Below are 23,180 nucleotides of genomic sequence, written 5' to 3'. Positions count from 1 at the left end.
CACAAGACTCACCTATCGAATCGAGCTCGGCTAAAGAGCAGGAGCCGCATCGACAGCAACCGCAGCTTAAGCGAGTTAAATGTGACTTCAATTTGATGAAATTGCATTTTGCAAATTTATTCAATTCAATGAAAATTGCATTAAAGGCACGACTCGTGTTAAGTCAATAGCGCGGAAAGCACAGAAAATAACATAGGTATAAAGACAGAGAGTTCATAGTTCAGATTTTTAAATCATGCTTCGAAGGATGTTAAGTAAAATAAGTTCAATTCTTAATTAGTTGACAATGTGAGCACATGAAAAGTTCTGCTACTCCGCAGTATTATTAAGTCAATTTTTTAATTTTAAAATATGAGCTATAGCATATAATTATTAATTAAACTTAATTATAGTAGAGTCACAGGCATACATAAGAATTTTGATATTGATTGTGGGATATGCTAGTAGTCAAAGTGTCAAACCGGAATCGGAATCTGAATAAGTATCGGAATCGGAACCCAAATTCCCTTTATTTTGACACCCAACCCGCTGTATATTTAAGTAATGTATTTATCACAAAAAGCGTATTCCAAATAATAAGTATGTCCTCAAATAGGAGTTTTAGTAGTCTTAAGATATAAAGAGGGACATTTTTCTTGCTCCTGCTATTCCTATTGTAACACTCCTTTCAGTTGTCTACTATTGACTCAACTATTGCTCTGTTAAAGAGTGTAGCAATAGCAGCATCAGAGCAATATGTCTATTCGTAGTAAACACTACACTCAACACTATCTCTTTCATATTGTCTTCGTTGAAGTTAATTAAGAATAACTTAAATTATATTGAAATAGGTATTTGTGTTTTTTCAGATCAGATGTTATTTCAAATAGGGGCAACATATTTAGTCGGCCAATCAACGTTTGCCACATAATTAATTTTAACAGCGAAATTTCTATCACGATTATCGTATTTAATTGTTCGTATTCGTCTTTTTTTTATTGTCATTTGCAGTACACCAGCTGGGAGGGTAACCCGGGCTATCAGAATCAACAGCAAATTGGACGCGCGGTGGGCGATCATTTCTTCACCTGCCCCACCAACGAGTATGCACAGGCGCTGGCCGAGCGAGGCGCCTCCGTGCATTACTATTACTTTACACACGTGAGTAGTGGTCATCCTGTCACCTGGGGATCGTCAGGGGGCAAGGGGCAAGCGGCAAGGTTGGGAAATGGAAATTGCGGCATATTCACTTTTCACAAATCATTAAATATTTCATAGTCTTTGACACGTAAGACGGCGTTGAAGCGCGTGCGTCCAATCGAAATGCGGTCAAATGGGGCGCCACTAGGGCAAAGGCGAAACACACACACGAGCACACTTAACCACACACACACACAGACAGGCAGAAAAAAAAGAAAAAAGAAAAAGAAAAATAAGAAAATAAGCAACTGAAAGCAAACGCGGTGCAATTTGTTTGTCATTAAAATTGCACACAAGGCTAATGGCGAGCAGAGCCTAAGGGGGTTGCATGTTGCAAGCAGCAACAACAACTGTAGCAGCAGTAGCAGCAGCAACAGCAACATCAGGACAAAATGTCATGATGAGTGTCTGCATTATTTATGTTTCAACGGAAGGTCCGAATCTCATAGTAAAAACTGCATTCGTGTAAAAGGCAGGAGTTAAGTCGAACTCTGATTTTTAATTGGATTTTATTTCCAAATTTTTAAATGTACAACAGAAAGCTTAAATGTTATATGACATAGTTTGCGGGATATTTAAAGCTGAAATATTTAAAAATATTCAAAAATATTGGGTATAGCTATAGTATTTGCATTGATTGTGTATTTTTGCTTATATTGGAAAATAATAGCTTTGGCAAAGAAATTTTAAATTAATTTAGCAAACCCGCAAAATTCGCGAGAACTCAAAACTTAGCACGTCAATGACAATAAAAATGAGTTCCAGTATTAAATATATCGATCTTAATTAAGATATCGCGTGAAAGCTTCTAACATAAAAATCTATCTAAAATTTTGTCAGAATAGAATTTAATGTGACTTTTAAAAGAATCGCTCTGAAAAATTGTCGAAAACCTTACGAGCTTATTTTATGAAATTCAGAAAGGAATTTAAAAAAAAACAAGGAATTTGCATATCTATTCGTTCTATATATCGTTAAGAAATATACTTCTGAGTATTAGAAAATAAGCCTTTTTTATTTTAAGAACATTTTTTCGTATATTTAGTTATTTTTAAAATTAAGAAAAAATGTTTCAGTAATCAGGACGATTTTAATTTTAGAGTGATTTTCTAAAATTCTACACTGAAAATATAGAGTAACAGATAAAGATATAGTTTCATGAAATTTGGCGATGCACATGCTTCAATAATTGGCAATAGTAGAATTGTGTATATATATAGATCAAATTAAAATCTTTTAAAATAATTGCAATAGTATTTGGTATGCTGTGCATAGGGTATATAATACTCAGACACTTTTTGATTAAAGCATGATGCTTAGAACCGGAGAATTATATAGAGAAATATATTGTGTTATTTAATCAAATGTACGTGTCAGCTATGAAATTCTTGCATAATTTGTTTGTAATATATATGTAGAATATGACACCTACATAAATATACCCAGCCAACCAATCGTCGCCTTCGTCGTCGTCGTCGTCGTCGTCTTTAACTTGACAAACAACAACTCAGTCTGTGTATGCCCTGGCAACCTTGGCCGCCATAATTATTGTAACACAAAAAGTTTCGCTCCATACACACACCCATAAACGCACACACACACACACAGATACACACACATATATATATATACACATATATATATATATATATATATATATATATATACAAGGACAACGCCAATTAAACTACACGCACTGCCTACTGTCCTGCGCCTGGGCTTGAGGCTTGTGCTTTCTCGGGCCCTGGACCTGTGCCCGGGACACAGACATGGACAGGGACACTGACACACACACACAGGCTGAGGCAGTCGTTACACGAGTCGCGTCCGGTTGTATGGGGAGGGGGGGAAGAATAGGGAGTGTGAGGGGAGTGGGGTACAGGCATTGCCTAATGAAACTTCAATTTACGAGGTCACGGCCTGTATACGGCCTGAACGTGTGGGGCATAATTTGAGTCAGTTATTTGCTTAAAGGACTGCGGCTGCTGCAGGCCTAATGATTAACAAATACCGAGTATGCCAGTATCAAGTATTAAGTATACGACCCCCTTTGGCTACCCTCCCTCAGCTATTGCCTGCGTTGCCCCATCGATTTTCTCTCAGCGATAATGCGTAAATGTTAATAGGCAATTACAAATGACAGACGATATTGAGTCGTTCTATTGATATATATATATGTATATATATAAATATATAAATATGTATCTACATGTATATGTATACGTATATATCACATAATATATAGTCGTGTCGTGGCCGAGCCACAAATTACAATTTGGAAAAATCAATATTACGCATACGCCGTTTGGCTGTTGCGAGTCGGTTGTGACACGTCTTGAGGCCATGTTAATCAGAACTTGCTCTCATGATGCTTGATAAGTATTTATTGCTGATGAATGCTTCTCCTTCTTGCTGTTGTTGTTGTTGTTTGTTTGGGTTGGCTTTTCATTTGACGACCGGGCCAACAGTGCGTGTGAAATGTTAAGGTACCTGCTGTCGGCCTGCATTGTTCATATCAAATCGCCTGTTAATAATCAAGCAGCTGGCCCTGTCAGCAAATATATATATATATATATATATATGTATGTAGCCAGCAGCAAGTTGGGTTTGAGAAATGAAAAAGCAAATGAAATTAGTTTTAATTACAGCCTTCAAGTTGCTGCAACAAAACTCGTAATTCATTTTGCCCATAAGCGAGCCAAAGTCGAGGTGGCCATAGCGACCTTTAAGCCCGGCCAACACACACAAAATGGGGCCAGCAGCCAAGAGGCAGCTGCTAAAGTGCTTGGCAGATTGTCTATTTCCATGGCGGCGACACCCCTTGACAGATGCTGCTGCAGCAGTAGCAGCAGCGTGCAACGTGCTTCGCACTTAAATAAGTTTTCACGTGCTACTCGACGCGGCAATTGGCAATTTCATGTTGTCCTGCTGCCACTTCCCAGTTTGAGTTCCAGTTCCAGTTCGAGTTCGAGTCCGAGTTTCTGTGCTTTAATCAAAAAGTACGAAACAAGAACAACTCGCACAATTCTTCATTATTTGCACCTGGGGGCAAAGTCGAACTCTCTGTGTATGTTTGAGTGTAGCCTCATTTTGACCAGTGAAGGTAAAAGGGAATGGCGCATAAATTTTCAACAACTTGGGTGAGGGAGAATGCCACGAAACAACATTATCCCTGGCATATCCTGACTGCAATTCATTAAGTGACTTGACCAATTGACTGCCAGGCTGTCGAGCTGCAGTTTCCTACCCACTGTTAAATTGGTTAAGTGGACAGCACTTCAAAGTCCTTACAATGGGAAGCATTGCATTTAATGCTAACAAAAATAAATTTGACCAAAGAAGAGTACATTTCTGACAGTTTATAATTGTAAGCTGCTTTGCAAATGTACTATTTTATTTAACAACCATAATTGTATTATCCTAAAAAAATAAATTAATGTAAAGTTTTGTACAATACAAATTTAGCTTTTAGCCAAAGCAGGTCAACTATCAAACTAATCCTCTACAGACTTTAGTTATTTACAGCTTGTTCCTTACCTCTGAGGGTTGATTTCAGTTCTAAACTCTGATTTTGCTGTTAACTTGAGATAATTAACACAAATCTAAAGTAGTTTGCCTAATTACACCTGAGTACATAACTATTTGTTTATTTACTCTAAAGTTGATTTGAGATTTCAAGTTCAAGTTTATTTTTTAAATTTACCTTGTTTTTACATAAGTAAACAATTGTCAAGTAAACGAAAACAAAAAAATCACTTGCCATGAAGCCAGAGAAAAACATACTTAAGTTTAAAAAAAAATTGTTGGTTTTTTACGAATTGATCAAATAAAATGAATTCAAGTATGGATTATGTGGTTTGTAATATTTGCAATTAACCAGCAGCAAATTTCAGACAGTTAGTAGACATTAATTATATAAAAATATTTGGTGACTTTATTTATTTATTTATTATTATTTTTAATATTATTACCTATTATTTTTATATTATTTTTACCTATTGTGCTCCTTCCTCTACCACATTTCCAGACTTATATTAACTAAAATATATTTAAATACAACGATTTTTGATTTCTAAATATGTAGCGTATTTTGCCTGGTTGCGCCATAGTCTGATAATGTGTATTGCTCCTCGATATTCAAGATAATCACTTTGACCACAATCCACAGTGGCACCTGTCCTGTCTAACTGTGGCCATTGACGTTGGCCAAATTGTTGTTGTTAGCCACAGATATTTTTTTTGTTGTTGCTGCTTTTGTTGTTATTGTTTTTGCTGCTGCATCTAAGTGTTGTGGTTAATTAAGAGCTGATGTGAGATACCTTTATGAAATCTCTTAGGTATGTAGTCGATATATATGTATACTAAATTCTCTATATGCTTTAACTTCCTTTAACTTCGAAATAGAAAACTAAGTAGATTTGGGTTTGGCTTATAAATGAAGATGTGATGAATATAATATATATATATATGTATATTATATATATATATGTATATTATATTATTTTAAAAAAAAGTGCATTGTTTTAACAAGCAAACGCACATAAAATAATATATCTCAAAAGCAAGATTAAATTGTGACGTCTATTTATGAGTTTAATATGTCTTTTGCTGTGTACACGTCAAGAGTTTTCTTTACGTTATACGTTAAGCGTATTAAATATATTAAATTGTCAAAGGCAATAACTCAATATTCTGTTATGTGGACTTAATCTACTCTTTCATATGACCACAGATATAATAGGTATAATCTTATGTAAGTTGGCGCTTGCTTTAACCAGTCAAACATTTATTATTTATTCATTTTTTGTGCCGCTGTTTTTCACCCTTTTTTTTATTTTTTGGCGGCACATTGCGCGACATTCTGCGACAATATTTACAATTTGTGAAGCGCGCGCGAGCGAGCGAAATCAAATAAATAAATAAAAAGGGTGGATGTTTATCTGCATAATTTCTTGCTAAGTTTACGACAATCTCTCTCTCTCTCTCTCTCACACACACACTCACACACACTCTTTGTGTTTTATAGCGACCCAGCACATCGCAGTGGGGCGAGTGGATGGGCGTGCTGCACGGCGATGAGATTGAGTACTTCTTTGGCCAGCCGCTGAACACATCTCTGCAATATCGACCTGTGGAGCGTGAGCTGGGCAAGCGTATGCTCAATTCCGTTATTGAGTTTGCCAAGACGGGGTAAGTGTTGTTGTCGTTGTTGCGAAAGCTTTTGCATGCATAGCTTTCAGCCAACCTGGCTGCCATAAAAAAAAGAGAAGAGCAGCGAATAACAGAACCAATGTTGCTATAAAATTTGCTATAACGCAAGCTTTTTTCGGTCAATCTCCTCTGACTTACAGCAATCCCGCACAAGATGGCGAGGAATGGCCAAACTTTTCGAAGGAGGATCCCGTGTATTATATTTTCAGCACGGACGATAAGATTGAGAAGCTGGCACGTGGTCCATTGGCAGCGCGTTGCTCCTTCTGGAACGATTATTTGCCTAAAGTCAGAAGTTGGGCAGGTGAGTAATTAACCCATAAGAAAAATATACCTACAGACTCTTCCGAGTATGTATGGCAAACGCTATAAATGTTGTGTTAATGTGGGCAGAATACATTTGACTTTTGTTTCCCTTTGTGAATATGACAATTAACATTAAGTGTATTATGGGTATTTTGTACATACGACGCACGCCTCTAACTGTCTAGCTGTCTGTCTGTCTGTCTGTCTGTCTGGTTGCCGGCAGCAGTAGAGATGCCACACCTCAACAGCTCATATCTCAGTAGCTCAATCTCAACACTTGCTTCTTTCTATATACACTGCAAAGTGCATAGTAAATATCACATTCTTCAAACAGAAAATCTTATGTATAAATCGTAAATTTCCTTACATGTGAAGCTTTTGCGACTATTACTTTTGTCTCTTGATATGATTTTAGTTGACAGAGCATTAACGAATTTGATTATGCATCTGGTTAATATACATTTTTACATTTTATAATATTTTCTTTATTTTATGTGTGTTAGTTTATTATAGTATTTCAATAAGCTTATGCAACTCCGTTTAAATTTATAGCAAATGTTTTCAAAGCAAGCTTAGCCAACTTTTACGATGAGTAAATCTATTATTTTTGAGAGGAGCTCAATTCCAGAGTATTACTGCTTCGTATGAATTTTCAATTTTATTTATTTGTACATATATACATATATCTTATTTTGTATGGGTCTGGCAGTGTGCGTCAATTAGCATGACAATTTTCAAGTTGAATGCAGAAGATGAATGCTTGAGGAGTCCCATTTGAGCCGCATTTTGATTGAGTGTCGCTCGGAATTACAGTTATTTTATTCATGTCCAGATACATTTGGAGTGAGTGTTCGTTTCTTATTTGGTTTTTGACATTTATTGAATATTGTGAGTCATCAATGCCTGCATATTATAGCAGTGAAAGATATTATATAGTTCTGCGCTCTTTAATTTATTTAACATTCACAAAACTTATTTATGGCCATGCCAGTTTTTCAAAATGTGCTCATCAATCAGAGAAATGAGTTTCAATTTCGAGTCGTCGCAGTTTCTCAGTCTCGAAACGTGATCTTCAAGCGTTGACTAACCAACTAACTGACGACTGACCGAGAAATGAAATTTAAATAACTGATACAGCCTGATACAGCATGCATATGCATGTCCAACTGACAATGATATATCAACCAAGCATACAAAGCACATATGCCACATACACACTTAGATACATTAGCTCAGCGAATTGTAAAAGTATTTTTAACCGTCGTCCATTAAAATGCGTGGACAACTTTATGGGTTTCAGGTGAAAGATGAGTCGCAGTTGAAGTTAATGTTAAGTTTTGTAGTTGTCGTTGTTGGTTTTAAGTTCGTTTTTGGCCGCGCCAAGATGTCTGGTCTGGTTTTGGTCCGTCCGTCCGTATCTGTCTGTCTGTCAGTGACACAAAAGAGAATTAGTGTTTCACAAATTGATAAAATTTAATTTATGCTAATTTTGTCAGTCTTTTTTTCTCCTCTCCTCTTCTTTTTTTAAATTTTTTTTTGGTGCGCTTATTTGATTTTTACATAAAAGCGAGCGATCGCTGGCTGAATCGAGTATGCAAATGGGGCTCCCCACTGAGCGGCAATTGGGCTGGGTAAGGGCCAAAGCCAAGAGCCCAGTTGGGTGAGCAGTGATTTAAAGCTGCCCCCAAGCAAATCTCTATCGACAAAGTAAAAGCTGAGGCATTCAGTCAACACTCGCTTCGCTCTTACTTCATGTGGTTGCCGGTCACCGGTTGCCGGTGCTTATTTTGTATTTTTTTTTTTTCATTTTGCTTTTTTGCTAATTAATTAATTTGCATTTTGATAAGTTACGGTGGGATACATTATGGCCTCGCTTCGCATGCGAACACGCGCCAAATTTGAACACAATGACCATTTAAAATTTCACCAATAATGTCAGCGCTATTTGTGCTAATCCATTAATCGAGACAACTGGCCCCGCATGCCTCGTCCTGAGCGCACCAGACTGGCTGGCACCGACACTTTAAGATTATCGCTCCAGTCCGCTCAAGTGTCAACGACTAAAAAGAAACAGATACACAATACACAAATACGTGTATTTAGATGCAACAAAAAAAAAAACAAAAAAAACGCTCAACGGTTGTCGTTGTAATAATTTACGCGCACGCGTGAATGCCCGATACCCAAGAGCCAAGAGCCAATACCCGATACCCAATATCCAATACACAATATCCAATACACAATACCGAATACTCAATACCCAATACCTGACACCAGAAACCCATTGAATCGATATCCGATACGTAAAACGCGCTGTTGTCAAACTCGAAGTTTTGTATCTTTGTATCTTCTGGCGTTGTCTATTATTATGGCTTGGCCTTTTCTCTTTGATTTGCTGCGCTGCGGTTTCGTTTTTTTCTTCTTTTTTTTCTGTGATTTGCGCTGCTTTTAGCGACACGTGTTTCAAATGTTCATTTTGCTCAGGTCTTTATTGTTTTTGTTATATGTTTGCCTTTGTCGCTTGCTTGTGCCAATTTATTTCTTGATTATCTACGCATATAATCTACGATTTGGTCAGCCTTTTAAATTCAAATTAGCCAGTCAGTATTAAATGCACGCGACAAGCTCGCCCTGCGGTACATATTTATATTTACACACATATGCAAAATAACATATATATATAAATATTTATTAAATCAGCCTTTGTTTGAGATATGCGGTCAATGATTGCCGAGTTATAATAATATATTTAAGCATTTCATATATCTTTTTATTTCGTACCAAATAATTGCACACTGCACTTTAAATATAAGTCTGTAATGAGAGACAGAGGCCGGCCGGCTTTCAGATTTGGCTTTGGCTCTGCATGAAGAAAAAAAAAAAAGAAAAGAAAAAATCAATAAATTAATAAAAAAAAAATATCGAGAAAAAAAAGAACGAGAAACAAGTTTGTTATCTTTATATATGAGCAGTTCGCCAAAGTTGACAATCGAGCCAACAAGTTGTCGCTGTTTATATAAGGGGAGAGCAATCTGGGTTCTTTTGTGCAAACTGAAATTTGATCTGCTGGCAGTTCTCTGCTAACTAGTGTTAACGATCAAGTTATCAACGAATTAGCACACAAATCGGTTGTACAATCAATTTGTATATACATGTATGTATGTCGTATATAATGAAGCGTTAAAAAGAACAGAATCATAACGCAAAAGCCCAAACAAATTGCTAGGATTTTTAGTTAAGGTAAGTTCGCGTGAAATTCGCTTAAGTTTCTCTCGATTTATCGTTCTCTTGATTTCCATGCACCAAAAACCGCACCAAAAAAAAAAAAACCAAAAAAAATTCAAATGCTTTCAGTTTGATTCTTTCGTTTTACAATTGGTTTCTTTGATTATTCATGAAAACAAAAAAAAATAAAAACGTTTTTATCGTAGGCAACACGATGAGGAAATACTTAGTAATTATGATTTTGCTTCCAAGTAGTCGCAGGCCTCAACGGAGTAGCATGCAACATGGGCCGAGTCGGCTTTTCAAATATGGCAGAACCGCCACATACATAAATTCATTCAATCAAATCATAACCCTATAAAATGCCAGCTTTACTCACTATCCAGCCACTAATCTGAAATTTCTCTCTGGTTTTTTTGAAGGTTCAGGCTGCACCGGGGATTCGGGCAGTGCTTCCATATCTCCGCGACTGCAGCTTCTGGGATTGGGACTGGTGCTCTACACATGTGTCGCACTAAGGATCAAGGGAGTTTTCTAAAAGAAAATGTCTGGCAGTGTAAGCACAACATACACCCACACCCACTCACACACCCACACACACACAACGTATAAGTAAAACACACACAAAGAAATCGTATATGATATTTAGTATGTGAAAGTGAAATTGTCTAAACAAAAAAAAAAACAAAAAACGAAAAAAAAATCAAAAAATGTTGAGAAGAGATGTATGTAAAGAGAGATTTAGCAAAGTTGAATTGCGGCAGCTAATTGGAGTTTTAGATTTTGTGCCATGCTTTGTTTGTAACTTGGCCACAGCTGAACATTTGTAAATGAATTTAGAGTTGCATGCACTGCTCCGCACTGCAACACAGGCAACACAATAATGCATTGTAGTAGTTGTTAGGTTAAACCTTTACTTGCAACAAGCAAGCAGGACGAACTTTAGCACGCGGCTTGCCCCCCTCCCCTTAAACACATATCAAGAGTGCTGACTCTGCTGCCACATTGCTGGTGGCAGCTCACACTTCGAAGATCCCAGAGTACCCCAGAGTACTTGTTTTATTTACAAAGATACACATATACACACACACACACACACACATAGACCACAACAACAACAGAGATACATTTTTGTCGCACGCCGCAAATTGCTTAATTTGTATAAAGACAAAAAAAAAAACAAATCGTTGGCTAAAAAAGAACACAGGCCCAATATTAAATATTTAATAACGAAATCAATCAACAGAGAAAACGATTTTGATAAAATTGAATGTTTGTCATGCCAGCATGAAAATTGGAAAAAAAAAACAAAAAACTCGCTCAGACGACAAATAGTATTTTGCCAGCTGGCATGGGTCCAAGTCTGTGCCCAGGCCTATATGCCCTCAACTCCAGTATTTTTTTTAGAATATGGAGCATCAAGTTTTTTAATTTTGAAAAGTTAAAATGAAAAAGCCCCGATGAAACTTGGTCAGATGATTGCATTGGTTTCACATTTATGTTGGGATGAATATTCAATATTTGGAAGTTATTCAGAATTTTTCCGTTTGATTTTGCTTTTGGGCGCACCAAATAAAATGTTCTTATGACAAACAAGCGAAATTTGCAAAAAACAAAAAAAAAAACAAAAAACATCAGAAAAAATTTGTATTTGTGAGAGTTTTATTGAGCACAGCCGAAAGAGAAAAAATTGCAATTTTTTAAATAAGCAACCCAGAAATTTGTAACTTGTAAAATCGGTCACAAAATGAAGTTTGTAGAGAACGTAATGAAACATTTAAATGGCAAAACATATCAGTATATATTATATAAATAAATATATATACACAATAAATTTAATACATCTATATATATATACATATATACATATATGTATGTAAATGTATTATTGCATTTGTACTAAACGTTTTACAAATTGGCTTAGTGAAAAACAAACAAACAAAAAATAAGAGAAAAAAAAAACAAATGAGAAAAAAGAAAATGAAAATAACTAAAAGTTTTATACACTTAGCGAAATTCGAACCAGAAATAAAAGAAACAGAAGAATAATAAATATAAATGTGTTGTATATTGAAGTTTGGTATGCCTATATCTATAAATAAATATTTCAAATAAATATAAAATACAACATAATAAGAGTAATAATCAAGTAATCAAGTAATTGTCAAAGCAGAACAAAAGTAATGATTAAACAAATAAATAAATACCTACTTAACACACACACACACATACATACATACACGCATCCATATACTTACATAGCTCAGTGTACGTATGGATCGGACTAGAAAGAATCATAACTTTTAAGGGCATATCAGTACTCGTATATGTATTAACACCTATTGAGAGCGAACATTTTCGAAATTAATTAACGTAAGCAACACTGATATAAACTAAGTTATTTTTATTATTAACAATTATTGTAATGATACACTCATTATTATAAACACACACACACACACATTCAAACACACACAGCTAATAAGTAAAATAAAAGTATTGGACTTATAAAGATCAGACGAACAATTAATACAGAAAAACCAAAGAGCAGTAACTGTTTCTTACATTTACGAGTACATTTAATTGTATCTATTAAAAACTCTAAATACAAAACAATTATAATTGAATATTATATTGTTTTTAGATGTAAGTAACTAAGTATATATAAATATATATATATATATACATACATATAATATATATTCTATATATATATATATATATATATATATTGTAATGTGGTCAAGCCTATTTGAGCGATGTTCGCTTTCAACTGTAGCAACTAGGGACAATTCAATGTGAAATTTAACAAGAATTATCAACAATTACTTAGGACACTATACATAACTTGATAAGGTTGGATTAATAATGGACACGTTGGCACAATAAATCGAGAGCAGCTGCAACAAGGCAATATACATGCATATATACGTATAGTCGTATATATGTTTGTGGGCCAAGGCTCTTGTCGAACCAACCTGCCAAATTTTGGACTCACATTTAGTTTAAGCATGCAAACTATTCTGTTATATTCTGAACACAACTACTACTAGAACACCAAAGACAAGCAACGATAGTAAAGCTCACTTATGAACTAATTCCATGAAGAATGAATATTGGAAAATACATAAGAAAAACAAGCAAAAAAGACAAAAATGTTAGTTAAGTAATTCAACATTGCCCTACAAGAATCTATGATTATAATGACAAAATAATAAATTACAACCAAAAAAAAAAAAAACAAAAAAACGCATACTCGTACTCGTATTTAACATTACTAATTAAATAATGGCAAAAGAAAAAACCGTAATATGAACTCATTCCTGATTTTATAAATTATCAATCGATTCAATTACTTTTTAAAAACGTTTTGATGACAAATATAATAACTTAACGATTTTTAAGTATATGTGAACGTTTATATTTTTATACCATGCAAGGCAAGCCGGATTGAAGACAACTGCATTAAAAAAAAAGTATATTTAAAAAAAGATAACGAAAAATGTAAAACTAAAAACATAATCATTTTTTACTGCGTATTGAGAACAATGTATGGCAAGAGTTGAATAAATACAAAAACTAACTTGTTAACTCCAAATAAATTAGCTTTAAGCGAGTTACAATTTAAAAAAAAAAAATTGGTCCCCAAACCCTTGAATTATCTGCCCTTCCTTAGTTTCCGCATAAGTGCACAAAACTTTGTTAACCAATTGATAAATAATTATGCCAAATGGTTTTCCATCTGCTCCCCCATAAGTACTTTAAATTTACTTCTTTGCGAGTCAGCAAATTCCGCAAATGTGAAAAGTCCGTGATATTGGAAGACCTCCTCCAGTTGGGCATTGTTTGCGGTATTTGTTGGGAGCATTCATAGGGCGCATTAGGATTTTAGGTATACTTAAGGAATTTACTGTGTATTACGCCTATTGCCTTTTCAACTTTAACGAAAACAATTAAGTGAAGATTGACAAATGTTTAAATGCTGTATTTCCCCGATTTAAGTTGGTTTTACTTAAACTCCTTTAAACTCCCCTCTGAGAAATATATATTTTGTCATTTTGCATGGTTTTCGGCTCAAGCCAAAGAATTGACAATATAATATTTCGCCTTAGAAGCAAACGAGATAACGAACGAAAGACAAATTCCAAGTGTTATGCTTATAGATCTAAATTTTTATATACACACATAAAGAAACACACACTGAACACACACAACACAAACACACAGACATCTCACAAACTTGTAATCGCATCTAATTGATATTATTTTTTGAGAATTCAGATTTTCTGTTGCCGTTCTTCCAAGCGTCTAATGAATATAGTACTACTTATAATTATAAAGTTAATAGTGAAGGGCACTCAAAATATCCACAGTGTGCTTTTGATATTGTAGTCTGCTATTTGTAAAAGAATTTATATATAGAGTATACATAATAGTGCTAATAGATATACTAAACATACTTATGATAATTATGCAAATAATTGATATACATATGCTGTTTACATTCAAAACTCAAAACTCAAAACTCCACACAACACTTCATACACACTCTTTCTCTACTCCCCAAAATACCCTCTATACCCTACCCAAGCCAGATCCGATATGCATTAAGTTAAGCGTCTATATGAAATGCAAGAAATATAATCAATGTGTTTTAGGTTGTTAATGGTTTTAGGTTCTCCTGTGTGTGATGCACACACACATATATATACAAATACAAAATACCAGAAAACAAGAAAACAAAAATATAAAGAAGCAAAAAACAAAAAACAAAAAAAAAAATCAAATGCAAAGTTAAATTTTCGGTTTGTTGTATTAAGGAAACGTTACTAATTATATCAGCTACGACATCTGATAATAAAATACACAGTTCTAGACGGTAGACGACAAGTGTACAATGAATGTTAAACGTTGATTGCGATCAATGCAGAAATAATTTAAAAAAATAAATCAAATATACTCAAAGAACAACAGTAATAAGAGCAACAAGAAAATACAATCACACAAACACACACACACACACACACACACATAAGTACACACAATGTTAAAAGCCAAGCACAGAAATGCATTTGAAGAATAAACATACCAAATACTTATAACTGAACAATACTGCATATAACTCACATATAGCATAACACAAGAATATTCCAGAAAATACTAAGTTCAATATAAGAGGAAGAAAAAATCAAAGACAAAGACAAAGATAAAGAGAAAAACATAAAACATAATACAAAATACAACAACAATTACTTAACGAATGTAAAAGCATGTTTGATAAAGTTTGAGCACGGTTTTTTTAAAAGTGTAAAAATCAAATACATATCAATATATGGCCTATTGTTTATTTAGTTTTATTATATAATTATAATTATAAATTGTGAATTACTGAATTCCGCAAAAACAAATGAAAACAATTACATGATATTAAAAAAAAATAAAAATAATAATAAAAATATTATTAATAATACTTAGCTGCAAGTGTAAGGCTCTGATTTATGACTTTTTAAGTAGGCAATTTGTAAAAATTAAGCAGCTGATTAGACAAACACAACAACAACTCAAAATATATAACTGTAACTGTAACATTTGACGTTGTGTAAAGGTGTTGAGTCAAATGGTTAAAAAAAAAAAAACAAATAAATTGTGGTTAAATATGTGTTCTTACTTGTTAGTGGTAATTAAAGCCAAACCAAAACCAAAACGAAAATAAAAACTAAGCAAAAAATGAATAAAACATAAATTTAAATATAAATATAATAATAAATATGTTGTGTCAACATTCACGACTAAAACCAACTGTAGCTTTTAATCATGCCAAGCATTTCAATATAATTATTATTTGGTATTATGTAAAATCCTATTTTCGAGACTGCTCTTCAATTGAAATTTGTCTAACAAACATTAAAGACATTATTGCATTGAAATTTGCTTCATTTCTTTCGTCGTAGTTGCCGCTTCAAACATGATAATAGATTAATTTTTCAAACTACCCAAGAAAACTGGATCTGTTTAAAGTCAGCAGCTCCCTATAATAATTGTTATTTGTTATAGTTAACCAAGAAGCTCGACACTTTAAGAAATTCACAATAAAACGCAAACAAATAAATGTCAATCTTAAAAAAGAAAAAGTCACAGATACATATATATACATACATATATATGTATGTATGTGTGTATGTATTAACATCTACAGTTATTATATGGCAGCTCCATTTTAGTTGATTGTAATTGAGTATGTTCTGTGAGGCGCTTTAGTGTTCAGCAAAATTGTATTTGTATATTAAGAACGTTATGGAAATGCATTTGTTTATGTATGTGTCTATAGTCGAACGATGAAATTATTATAATTATTATTATTGTCGCAGAAATTACTTTAAATTTAATGGGAATAGAAAAGACAAACTTATATGTATACAGGCACACACACACAAACACACCCAAACACACCCAAACACAAAACACAAAGCATAAATTATGTTTTAAGGTAATGAAGAAAAACAAAAAAAAGCAAAAGAAAAAAAAACAAAGAAATTGAAAATGAAAATGAAAACACTGTATACACAAGATACATAAATAAATACATTTAGAAAATTATGTCATGAGCATACAAAAAGTAGGGATCATTTTACTGAATATTTATATATATATATAAATTATACTATATGTAATCTAAACAAAAACCAATTCTGCTAAATAATAACAACAAGACAAATAGAAAAATCGAAATACAAAGAGATAAATCAATAATGAACAATTGCTAAATTAAATACGATCTGCTATAATTCAAGGAAACAAAAATAAATAGATAACAAAAAAGAAATGTAAAAGATCTACCAAAAAACTGTAAACAATTAAAAATAAATTTAAAAAAAAAACAAAATCTAAGTGAAATTATATTATACGAATATATTGTATATCGAAACAAGATGGATATAAGTCAAATAAAACTTATGTATCATGTATTAAACAAAACAAAACAGATTGTTTATTTTTCTATTAAGTCTTGATGCATTAGTTATTCATATTAGTTACTCATATTATACTCATACTATTCACATTCCAGGAAGCTCTTAAATGCGACGACAGCAACAATAATAATAATAACAACAACAACAACAACAACAGCTCACTTTATGGTCTCAATAAAATTGATAATGATAAACACCAAATAAAATCGCTTATTTATGGCCGACTTATGCGCATTTGCGCAATCGTTGAATATATCATTAAATATGCACATAAATTTATGTGCAATTAGCTTCCGTATATGCAGCCCCTAAGACCCCAATTAATCAACTCGCATTTAAATTAAAAGCTTCCCCCTTGACACCTTGCCACCCCTTTTGCCCTGGTTAACTGTTAAAGGTGTTCTTGTAAGCCGCGCAATATATTTGTCAATTTGTTGGGGCTAGAGGGCTCAGTGTCCGACACTCGTTTTACAGTTTGCCATTTCTTTAGTCGTAATTCTCGTAAAATCTGGGCAGGCTTTGCGTTGAGTTGAAGTCGTCTCATGGGTTAAATGGATGCATTTTCATTTGCGGGTTTGCTCCGCAGCATTAAAATGTAAATGTAAATTACTTGATGCTGCAGTCGTCGTCGTTTTATTTCAGCACATTAAAGAGCTTGAGCCCCCCTGCATATCTAATAAAGTTTATGTTCTTATCTTGTATCTTCCTTTGCAGCATTTGCCCAGCAATTAACGCAGGTGGCCGCCTCGGCGTTTGTCTATCTGAAGACCTGGCTAATCAGCGGCTAAATGAAGTCGTTGGTAGTATTAATTAAATGAACCCCATCATTTTATATGCACATTAAGGATTTATTGATGACACTTCCAAGAAAACCAAAAAAACAAAAACAAAAACTAGAAAAAAACACACTTCCAAACTAAGCAACACAAAGTCTGAATTTGAGAACAGGTAATGTGAGCAGTTGGCAACTGAGATACAAAACTTGGTACCTTGTTAAAGTTGATTGGCAGACAATAATGAGCTGGGCTATATATAATATCTGCATACATTAAGATTAAATCGAATTTAAGTATGAGTATTCTTGGGCTTCGCAATGCGACTGATGAGGCTGATGAAGTTGGGAGCAGCGTGCTGGACACCCTCAAACAACGACAAAATCAACAACAACACAAGTCATTCCTAACTAGATAAAACTTAAACCTGTAATACTAAAATCAAAATAAATTAAACTCTATATTATTTATTAAAGCAAATACTCTTAAAAAGTTTAGCAAGAATTATTGTGTATTTTAAATTGTTGGTTAAAACAAATCGCAAATCGCAATGAAGAAGTGAGTATTTCCGTTTCTAGCCGGTTTGCATACTCAGTCTTAATTGAATCACAGACAATCGCAAGATTATAATCTCCCGCTCAAAGAAGTTGGATGGATGGATGGATTTACAAAAGCGAAACGTTGCATAAAAGCAGCCTTCAACTTGACACATGAATAATTTAAATTGCTTAAAGACCAAGCAAATCGAATCGATAAACCATACTCACAGCTAGATACAGTCATAGCTCGTCTCTTGTTCATTGACCCAACAATAAAATCTAATGACAACCGTCAGAGGACTTTTAGCCAAAATCAAAATAATAAAAAAAAACCATTAAACAAAAAAAAAACCTGAAGAATATGAATAAGAAAAAGAAACTAAACTCGCACTCAAAGCTGAAGCTGAAGCTGAAGCTAAAGCTGAAACTAAATAGTCATATCATTTAATATTTACTTAGACAAATGAGCCAGAGTTCGTCGGAGACAACCAGTCACCAGTTGTCGTATATATCTTTGAATTGGTTTTATATTAAAAGCTTGGCAGTTAGTTCAACAATAGAACCCGTTTCCAATTATTGTTGCTTCTTTTCTTGTTTTGCATTTTAAGCGAGGGCTTTCGCCACAGCCCGACTGTCGCTAGTTGGTCCAAAACTGGGTCTGACACCGGTCTCTTTCGATGTGGGCTTGGGCCGGGGAGATTGTTCAATTTTTAAATGCCAACTTTGTGTTCATTGGCTTTTTGTTTTTTATTTCAGTTTTTAGTATCAATTAACATATTGAATATGACCAGTCGATGTTTTATGGCAGCTGCCGTGCACAGTGGTGCCAACATCTTACCAAATGTGCCACGCTACAAGGGAGAAACAGAAAAGACTTCACTTTTACCAATTGGCAGGCGTGATCCTAAGCCAAGCCAAGCTGCTCAAGTTACGTCTTTTCTAATGAACAATAAAACATCTGCATTTGAGATTTCAATTTATGGTCTTACTAATTCTATTGATTTGCGTATTCTCATGAATGAGCATCGTATCGTATCTAGCTAAATGTAAGTCTAATGAGTAATTTGATATTAATATAATTCATTCGTAGACGGCAAAACCCGAATCAATCATTGGCTGTGCAAATATTTTGCAGGCATTGAAATTCGCATGAAATTGTCATCGATTTTGGGCTCGAATTGCTTGTGTGTGACTGTGTCAATAAACTACGACATCAATAAAAGTTTTGATAATAATTTGCGTAAACAGCATTTGCCACCTACCAAGAAAGCAATTGCTAATACGAATGAGTTTGTCTGTGAAAACCAAGTTCAATGGAATTGTTTATCTCAGCTTTTTTTTGTTTTGTTTTGTTTTGCTCAAATGACGTCGAACCTCGGCTAGCCGCCCACACTTGTCCAATTTCTGGGTCAATATTGGTCTTAATACACACAGAAAAAAGATTGCTCTTAAATAAAATCGCTCTAAAAACTAAAAATATTTTCTTGTCTTTAGAAGTAACTTCGAAATATAAGAAAAAATATTCTAAACATTTTTCTATTAATCAGAAAAATATTTCCCAATAAATCTTTATAAAAAGTAAAAATACAAAAAAGGTTTTATGAAAAAAAAGGTTATCAGAAAAGAGAAGTGAAATTTCCTCAAAACGTGAACAAAAGTTTTCGGGCTCGAATTCCAAGTAATTTAAAATTAACTGCAATTAATTTATAGTTTTTAAACTATTTAAAATGTTAATTTGAATATATAATAAGTAATATAAGCAACAATAAACTTATATATTACTGCCTGGAAACTACACAATTTTTGTTCTTTTTTTACGCATAATATTTCCAGGAAATGAGAAAAGAAACATTATCGTTTTAGAAATATACTTTCTATACAATAAGATGAGTTACCCTAGGATTTTTAAATTTTCAAAATAAAATTTTTCAGAGTGTAGTCTGGGTTTCCATAGCTAACTAAGCATGGGTCTGGCCAAATAAAGTATTGGCCAAATTGATTCATTGCCAAGTTCGTTGTCACTCGTCCAAGGTCAAGCATCTGATAAATACATATATTGGGCCAACAATTTAATCTTGGTCACACATTCTGCCCAGGGTCGCTCTTTACACGAGTTGACAAAAGCGTTTCTTGCCCCGATTCCCAATTTGTGTGTCTGACCCTGTAGATAAATAAGTAAGTGGGAAAAGCAAAAGCTTCCGTTGAATCACTAACAAAGTCTTCAATTGAATCAGACCGCTCTCGAGTGTGATTATGAGATACCCTGTAAAATCAATGAAATTTATTGCAAAATGGTAAGGAAAATTTTTTTTTTCCAATTTTTTGGGGGAAGTATTTGAACAGTTTTATGATACCCGCTTAACCATTTTTAGTGGGTCTTAGTTGTTTATTAAATGAAATGTTATTGCGTAAACGAAAAGATGAATCATAAGTAAAAGTTTTCTACCTTTGAGCTAGTTAACATGGTTGAAGTTGAGTCAGTTGATGTTTATTGCTTACACAATTAGCAATTTCAGGAAAACCTGTCAGTATTAATGATTTTATAAAATATTATTAAAATAAACATACAGTTCTGCGGAATCGTTAAATTGATAGTTTAAGCATATTTCGATAAACAATTTAAATTATCAGAATGATCAAGTGCATCCAAAAGAAGACCGTTCTCAATCCGGTACGTCGAATGGCAACATTTCACTCGAACTTTGCCTGCTCGATGATAAACGGATATCGCAGCTATTATGATGTGCTCAATGTGTCCACCAACTCCACTGAATCAGAGATTAAAAGTGCATTCATCGAGCTATCCAAGAAATATCATCCCGATGCCAATATCCACACGCGAGATTCGGAAGAGTTTGTGCGGGTGTGCGAGGCCTACAAGATACTCCACAAGCGTGCCTCACGCGAACACTACAACAGGCGACTGAGGACACGCTTCTATATGGTGCAGCCGGTGGACATTAGCTATACGAACAAGAATGTGCACAGGGCCTGGGTCAAGTATCAGGCATCGATGCGTCACAAACAATTTGGACACGATGTGCCCAGTTTCGGTGGCGCAACCATTCTGCACAAAAAGCCACTGGTGATCAAGGCGGCCGCTCCGTATCCTATGACAACAACTATGAGTGATTGCGAAGCCGAAGCCGGCGATGTGATTCGAATGCCATTTTCGTTTAATGGTTCCCATCACAAATGGATGTACGCTGGCTATATGACAGGCTTCAGCTTAGTCGGAATACTTCTTGCGCTCGATGCATTAAGGAAGGCGCATAAAAAATCGAAATGTAACTCAGTCTTGTAATTATTTATTTGTAGTCTTTGTACAAAATTGTATGTGTGCGTATGTACCTAAAGGCAGAATTAAATGTGTGTAAAAAAAAAAAGTGAGCTATTTCTTGGGTACAAATGAAAAACAATGGATTAACTGGTTTCGATGACACCTTGTAGTTCAAATCAGTTCAGTTCCCAGCGTAGCATGTTAATGACACAAAAAACTATAAAAACTTAGCACGATTTATCTGTGGGATAGTCTTATTAACCATGATAATAAAATTGTCACGAGCTGAGCAAAATTTTCCAAGACTCAGTAAGATATTGTTGAGAAACATTTTATTTTTTTTTTTATTTAACAAGATAATAAAATTATTTATAAATGGATTTTTACTGCTGTCTAACAGAGCATTTTTCTTAAGAAATATTAGAATATATTAAGTAAGCTTTATTTTATAGAAGGTACTTTGAACCCACATGTTATATACATAAAATCGATACTTACGCTCACTTCGCTAATCGATAGGAATATGTTCAATATCGGAATAACATATGTGCTTTTTATCCCAGCTTTGAAATCTTGTATCTTATTTTAATTAGAAAGCTATTCTTTTAAGATTGTGGATTTTATTGTGCGTGAAATATGATCTTTGATCCGTTTGTACTTTTGTCTGTTACATACTTTTGTACAGCTTCATTAAACCCTATTTAATCACTTTCAATTTGTTTAGGGTATAAAAGTGAGCGTACCAAAGTTTCGGTTTGCCATAGTTAAGACTCCTTTGCCAGATTATGATATCACAACTATTAAATGCGATCAAACTGCTTTAGCTGGAACTTCCGTAGAGCTTAGGCCAAGCGTGACCTTTCCCATGTATATATATTGTATATGCTTGATAATACACGTAGATACAAATAGAAATATGTATCTCAGATCGAGCATTTTTGTATAATTATGTTATTATTATGTTACTAAATGGAACGAACAGTGGCAGCTGCCAGTGCCAAGTGGCAAGTGGCAAGTTCGCTGTTTTAAGTCTCAAGGCGAGCGACTCCCAAGCGTGTCGACTATCTATAAAAGAAGCTAACCCGAAAAGACCACCAACAGCGGACTTGGCTTGGAACCGTTAGCCAGGCGGTAATAATGGTTTGTTAATTTGTGTATTGTATTTCCATAGTTGTTATGATGTTCGGTTTGTTTATCTTCATCTTTTCCGGCTGACAGCAGTTAATATATTATGCGTAGCATCGTTTGCTTTGATTAAGCTGTCCAGTTGCATATGGATGTGAGTGTGTGTGTGTGCGTCTGCTTAAGCTTGTTGATTTAGATAGCACGGCTAACATGCAGCCAAGCCCAATACACATAAATCAATATGCCACATCGATTTGAGTATCTATATACATTCATAAATATATATATATATATATATATATATATATGCATATATTCAATCGATCCCAGACCATGGCGCGATAAAGAGCGCTGAAGTTATACACAGCGAACTTGGTCATAATGAAGTCAACTACAAACCCAACCAAAGTCAGCACACAGCAAGGCCCAAAAGCGAAAAAAAACATGCGAAAAAAAACGAGTCAAAATTTATTGTACGCTGACGGCTTTTTAATGAAAATCACTGGCTACCAAAAAGCGAATTAATGAAGGTGTGTATTTTGCGCATGTGTCGATGGGCGATGTACAAGTT

General features: G+C 34.2%; 2 protein-coding genes across 5 annotated transcripts in view; both read left to right on the top strand.

Moving 5' to 3' along the window:
- Positions 1–18,169, top strand: part of LOC6563030 (acetylcholinesterase) — a 42,153-nt gene extending 23,984 nt beyond the window's left edge. For 2 of the 4 annotated variants that reach the window (XM_043215028.1, XM_001990127.3), the window contains 4 exons: positions 991–1,140; positions 6,206–6,369; positions 6,531–6,694; positions 10,344–11,514. In XM_043215028.1, coding sequence (XP_043070963.1) covers positions 991–1,140; positions 6,206–6,369; positions 6,531–6,694; positions 10,344–10,459 — 594 coding nt within the window. In that variant the 3' untranslated portion in view covers positions 10,460–11,514. Of the gene's footprint in view, positions 1–990; positions 1,141–6,205; positions 6,370–6,530; positions 6,695–10,343; positions 11,515–17,606 lie in introns of those variants that run through there. The other 2 variants (XM_032737321.1, XM_032737320.2) reach the window with 2 other exon arrangements.
- Positions 18,170–20,782: 2,613 nt separating this feature from the next.
- On the top strand, positions 20,783–21,555 carry LOC6563031. Its single transcript, XM_001990128.3, has one exon. The coding sequence runs from the start codon at positions 20,837–20,839 to the stop codon at positions 21,506–21,508; it is 672 nt and encodes a 223-aa protein (XP_001990164.1). The 5' UTR covers positions 20,783–20,836; the 3' UTR covers positions 21,509–21,555.
- The last annotated feature ends 1,625 nt before the right edge of the window (positions 21,556–23,180 follow it).

This window comes from Drosophila grimshawi, unplaced genomic scaffold (assembly GCF_018153295.1).
Source record: "Drosophila grimshawi isolate 15287-2541.00 unplaced genomic scaffold, ASM1815329v1 contig_311, whole genome shotgun sequence".
In the NCBI taxonomy this organism is placed as follows: Eukaryota; Metazoa; Arthropoda; class Insecta; order Diptera; family Drosophilidae; genus Drosophila; species Drosophila grimshawi.
Note: the sequence above shows the minus strand (reverse complement) of the source record. Positions and strands in the feature narration are given on the sequence as shown.

What these genes read in the sequence shown, in the direction of transcription:
- LOC6563031 (XM_001990128.3), top strand. Translation starts at nt 20,837, where the DNA reads ATGATCAAGTGCATCCAAAAGAAGACCGTTCTCAATCCGGTACGTCGA.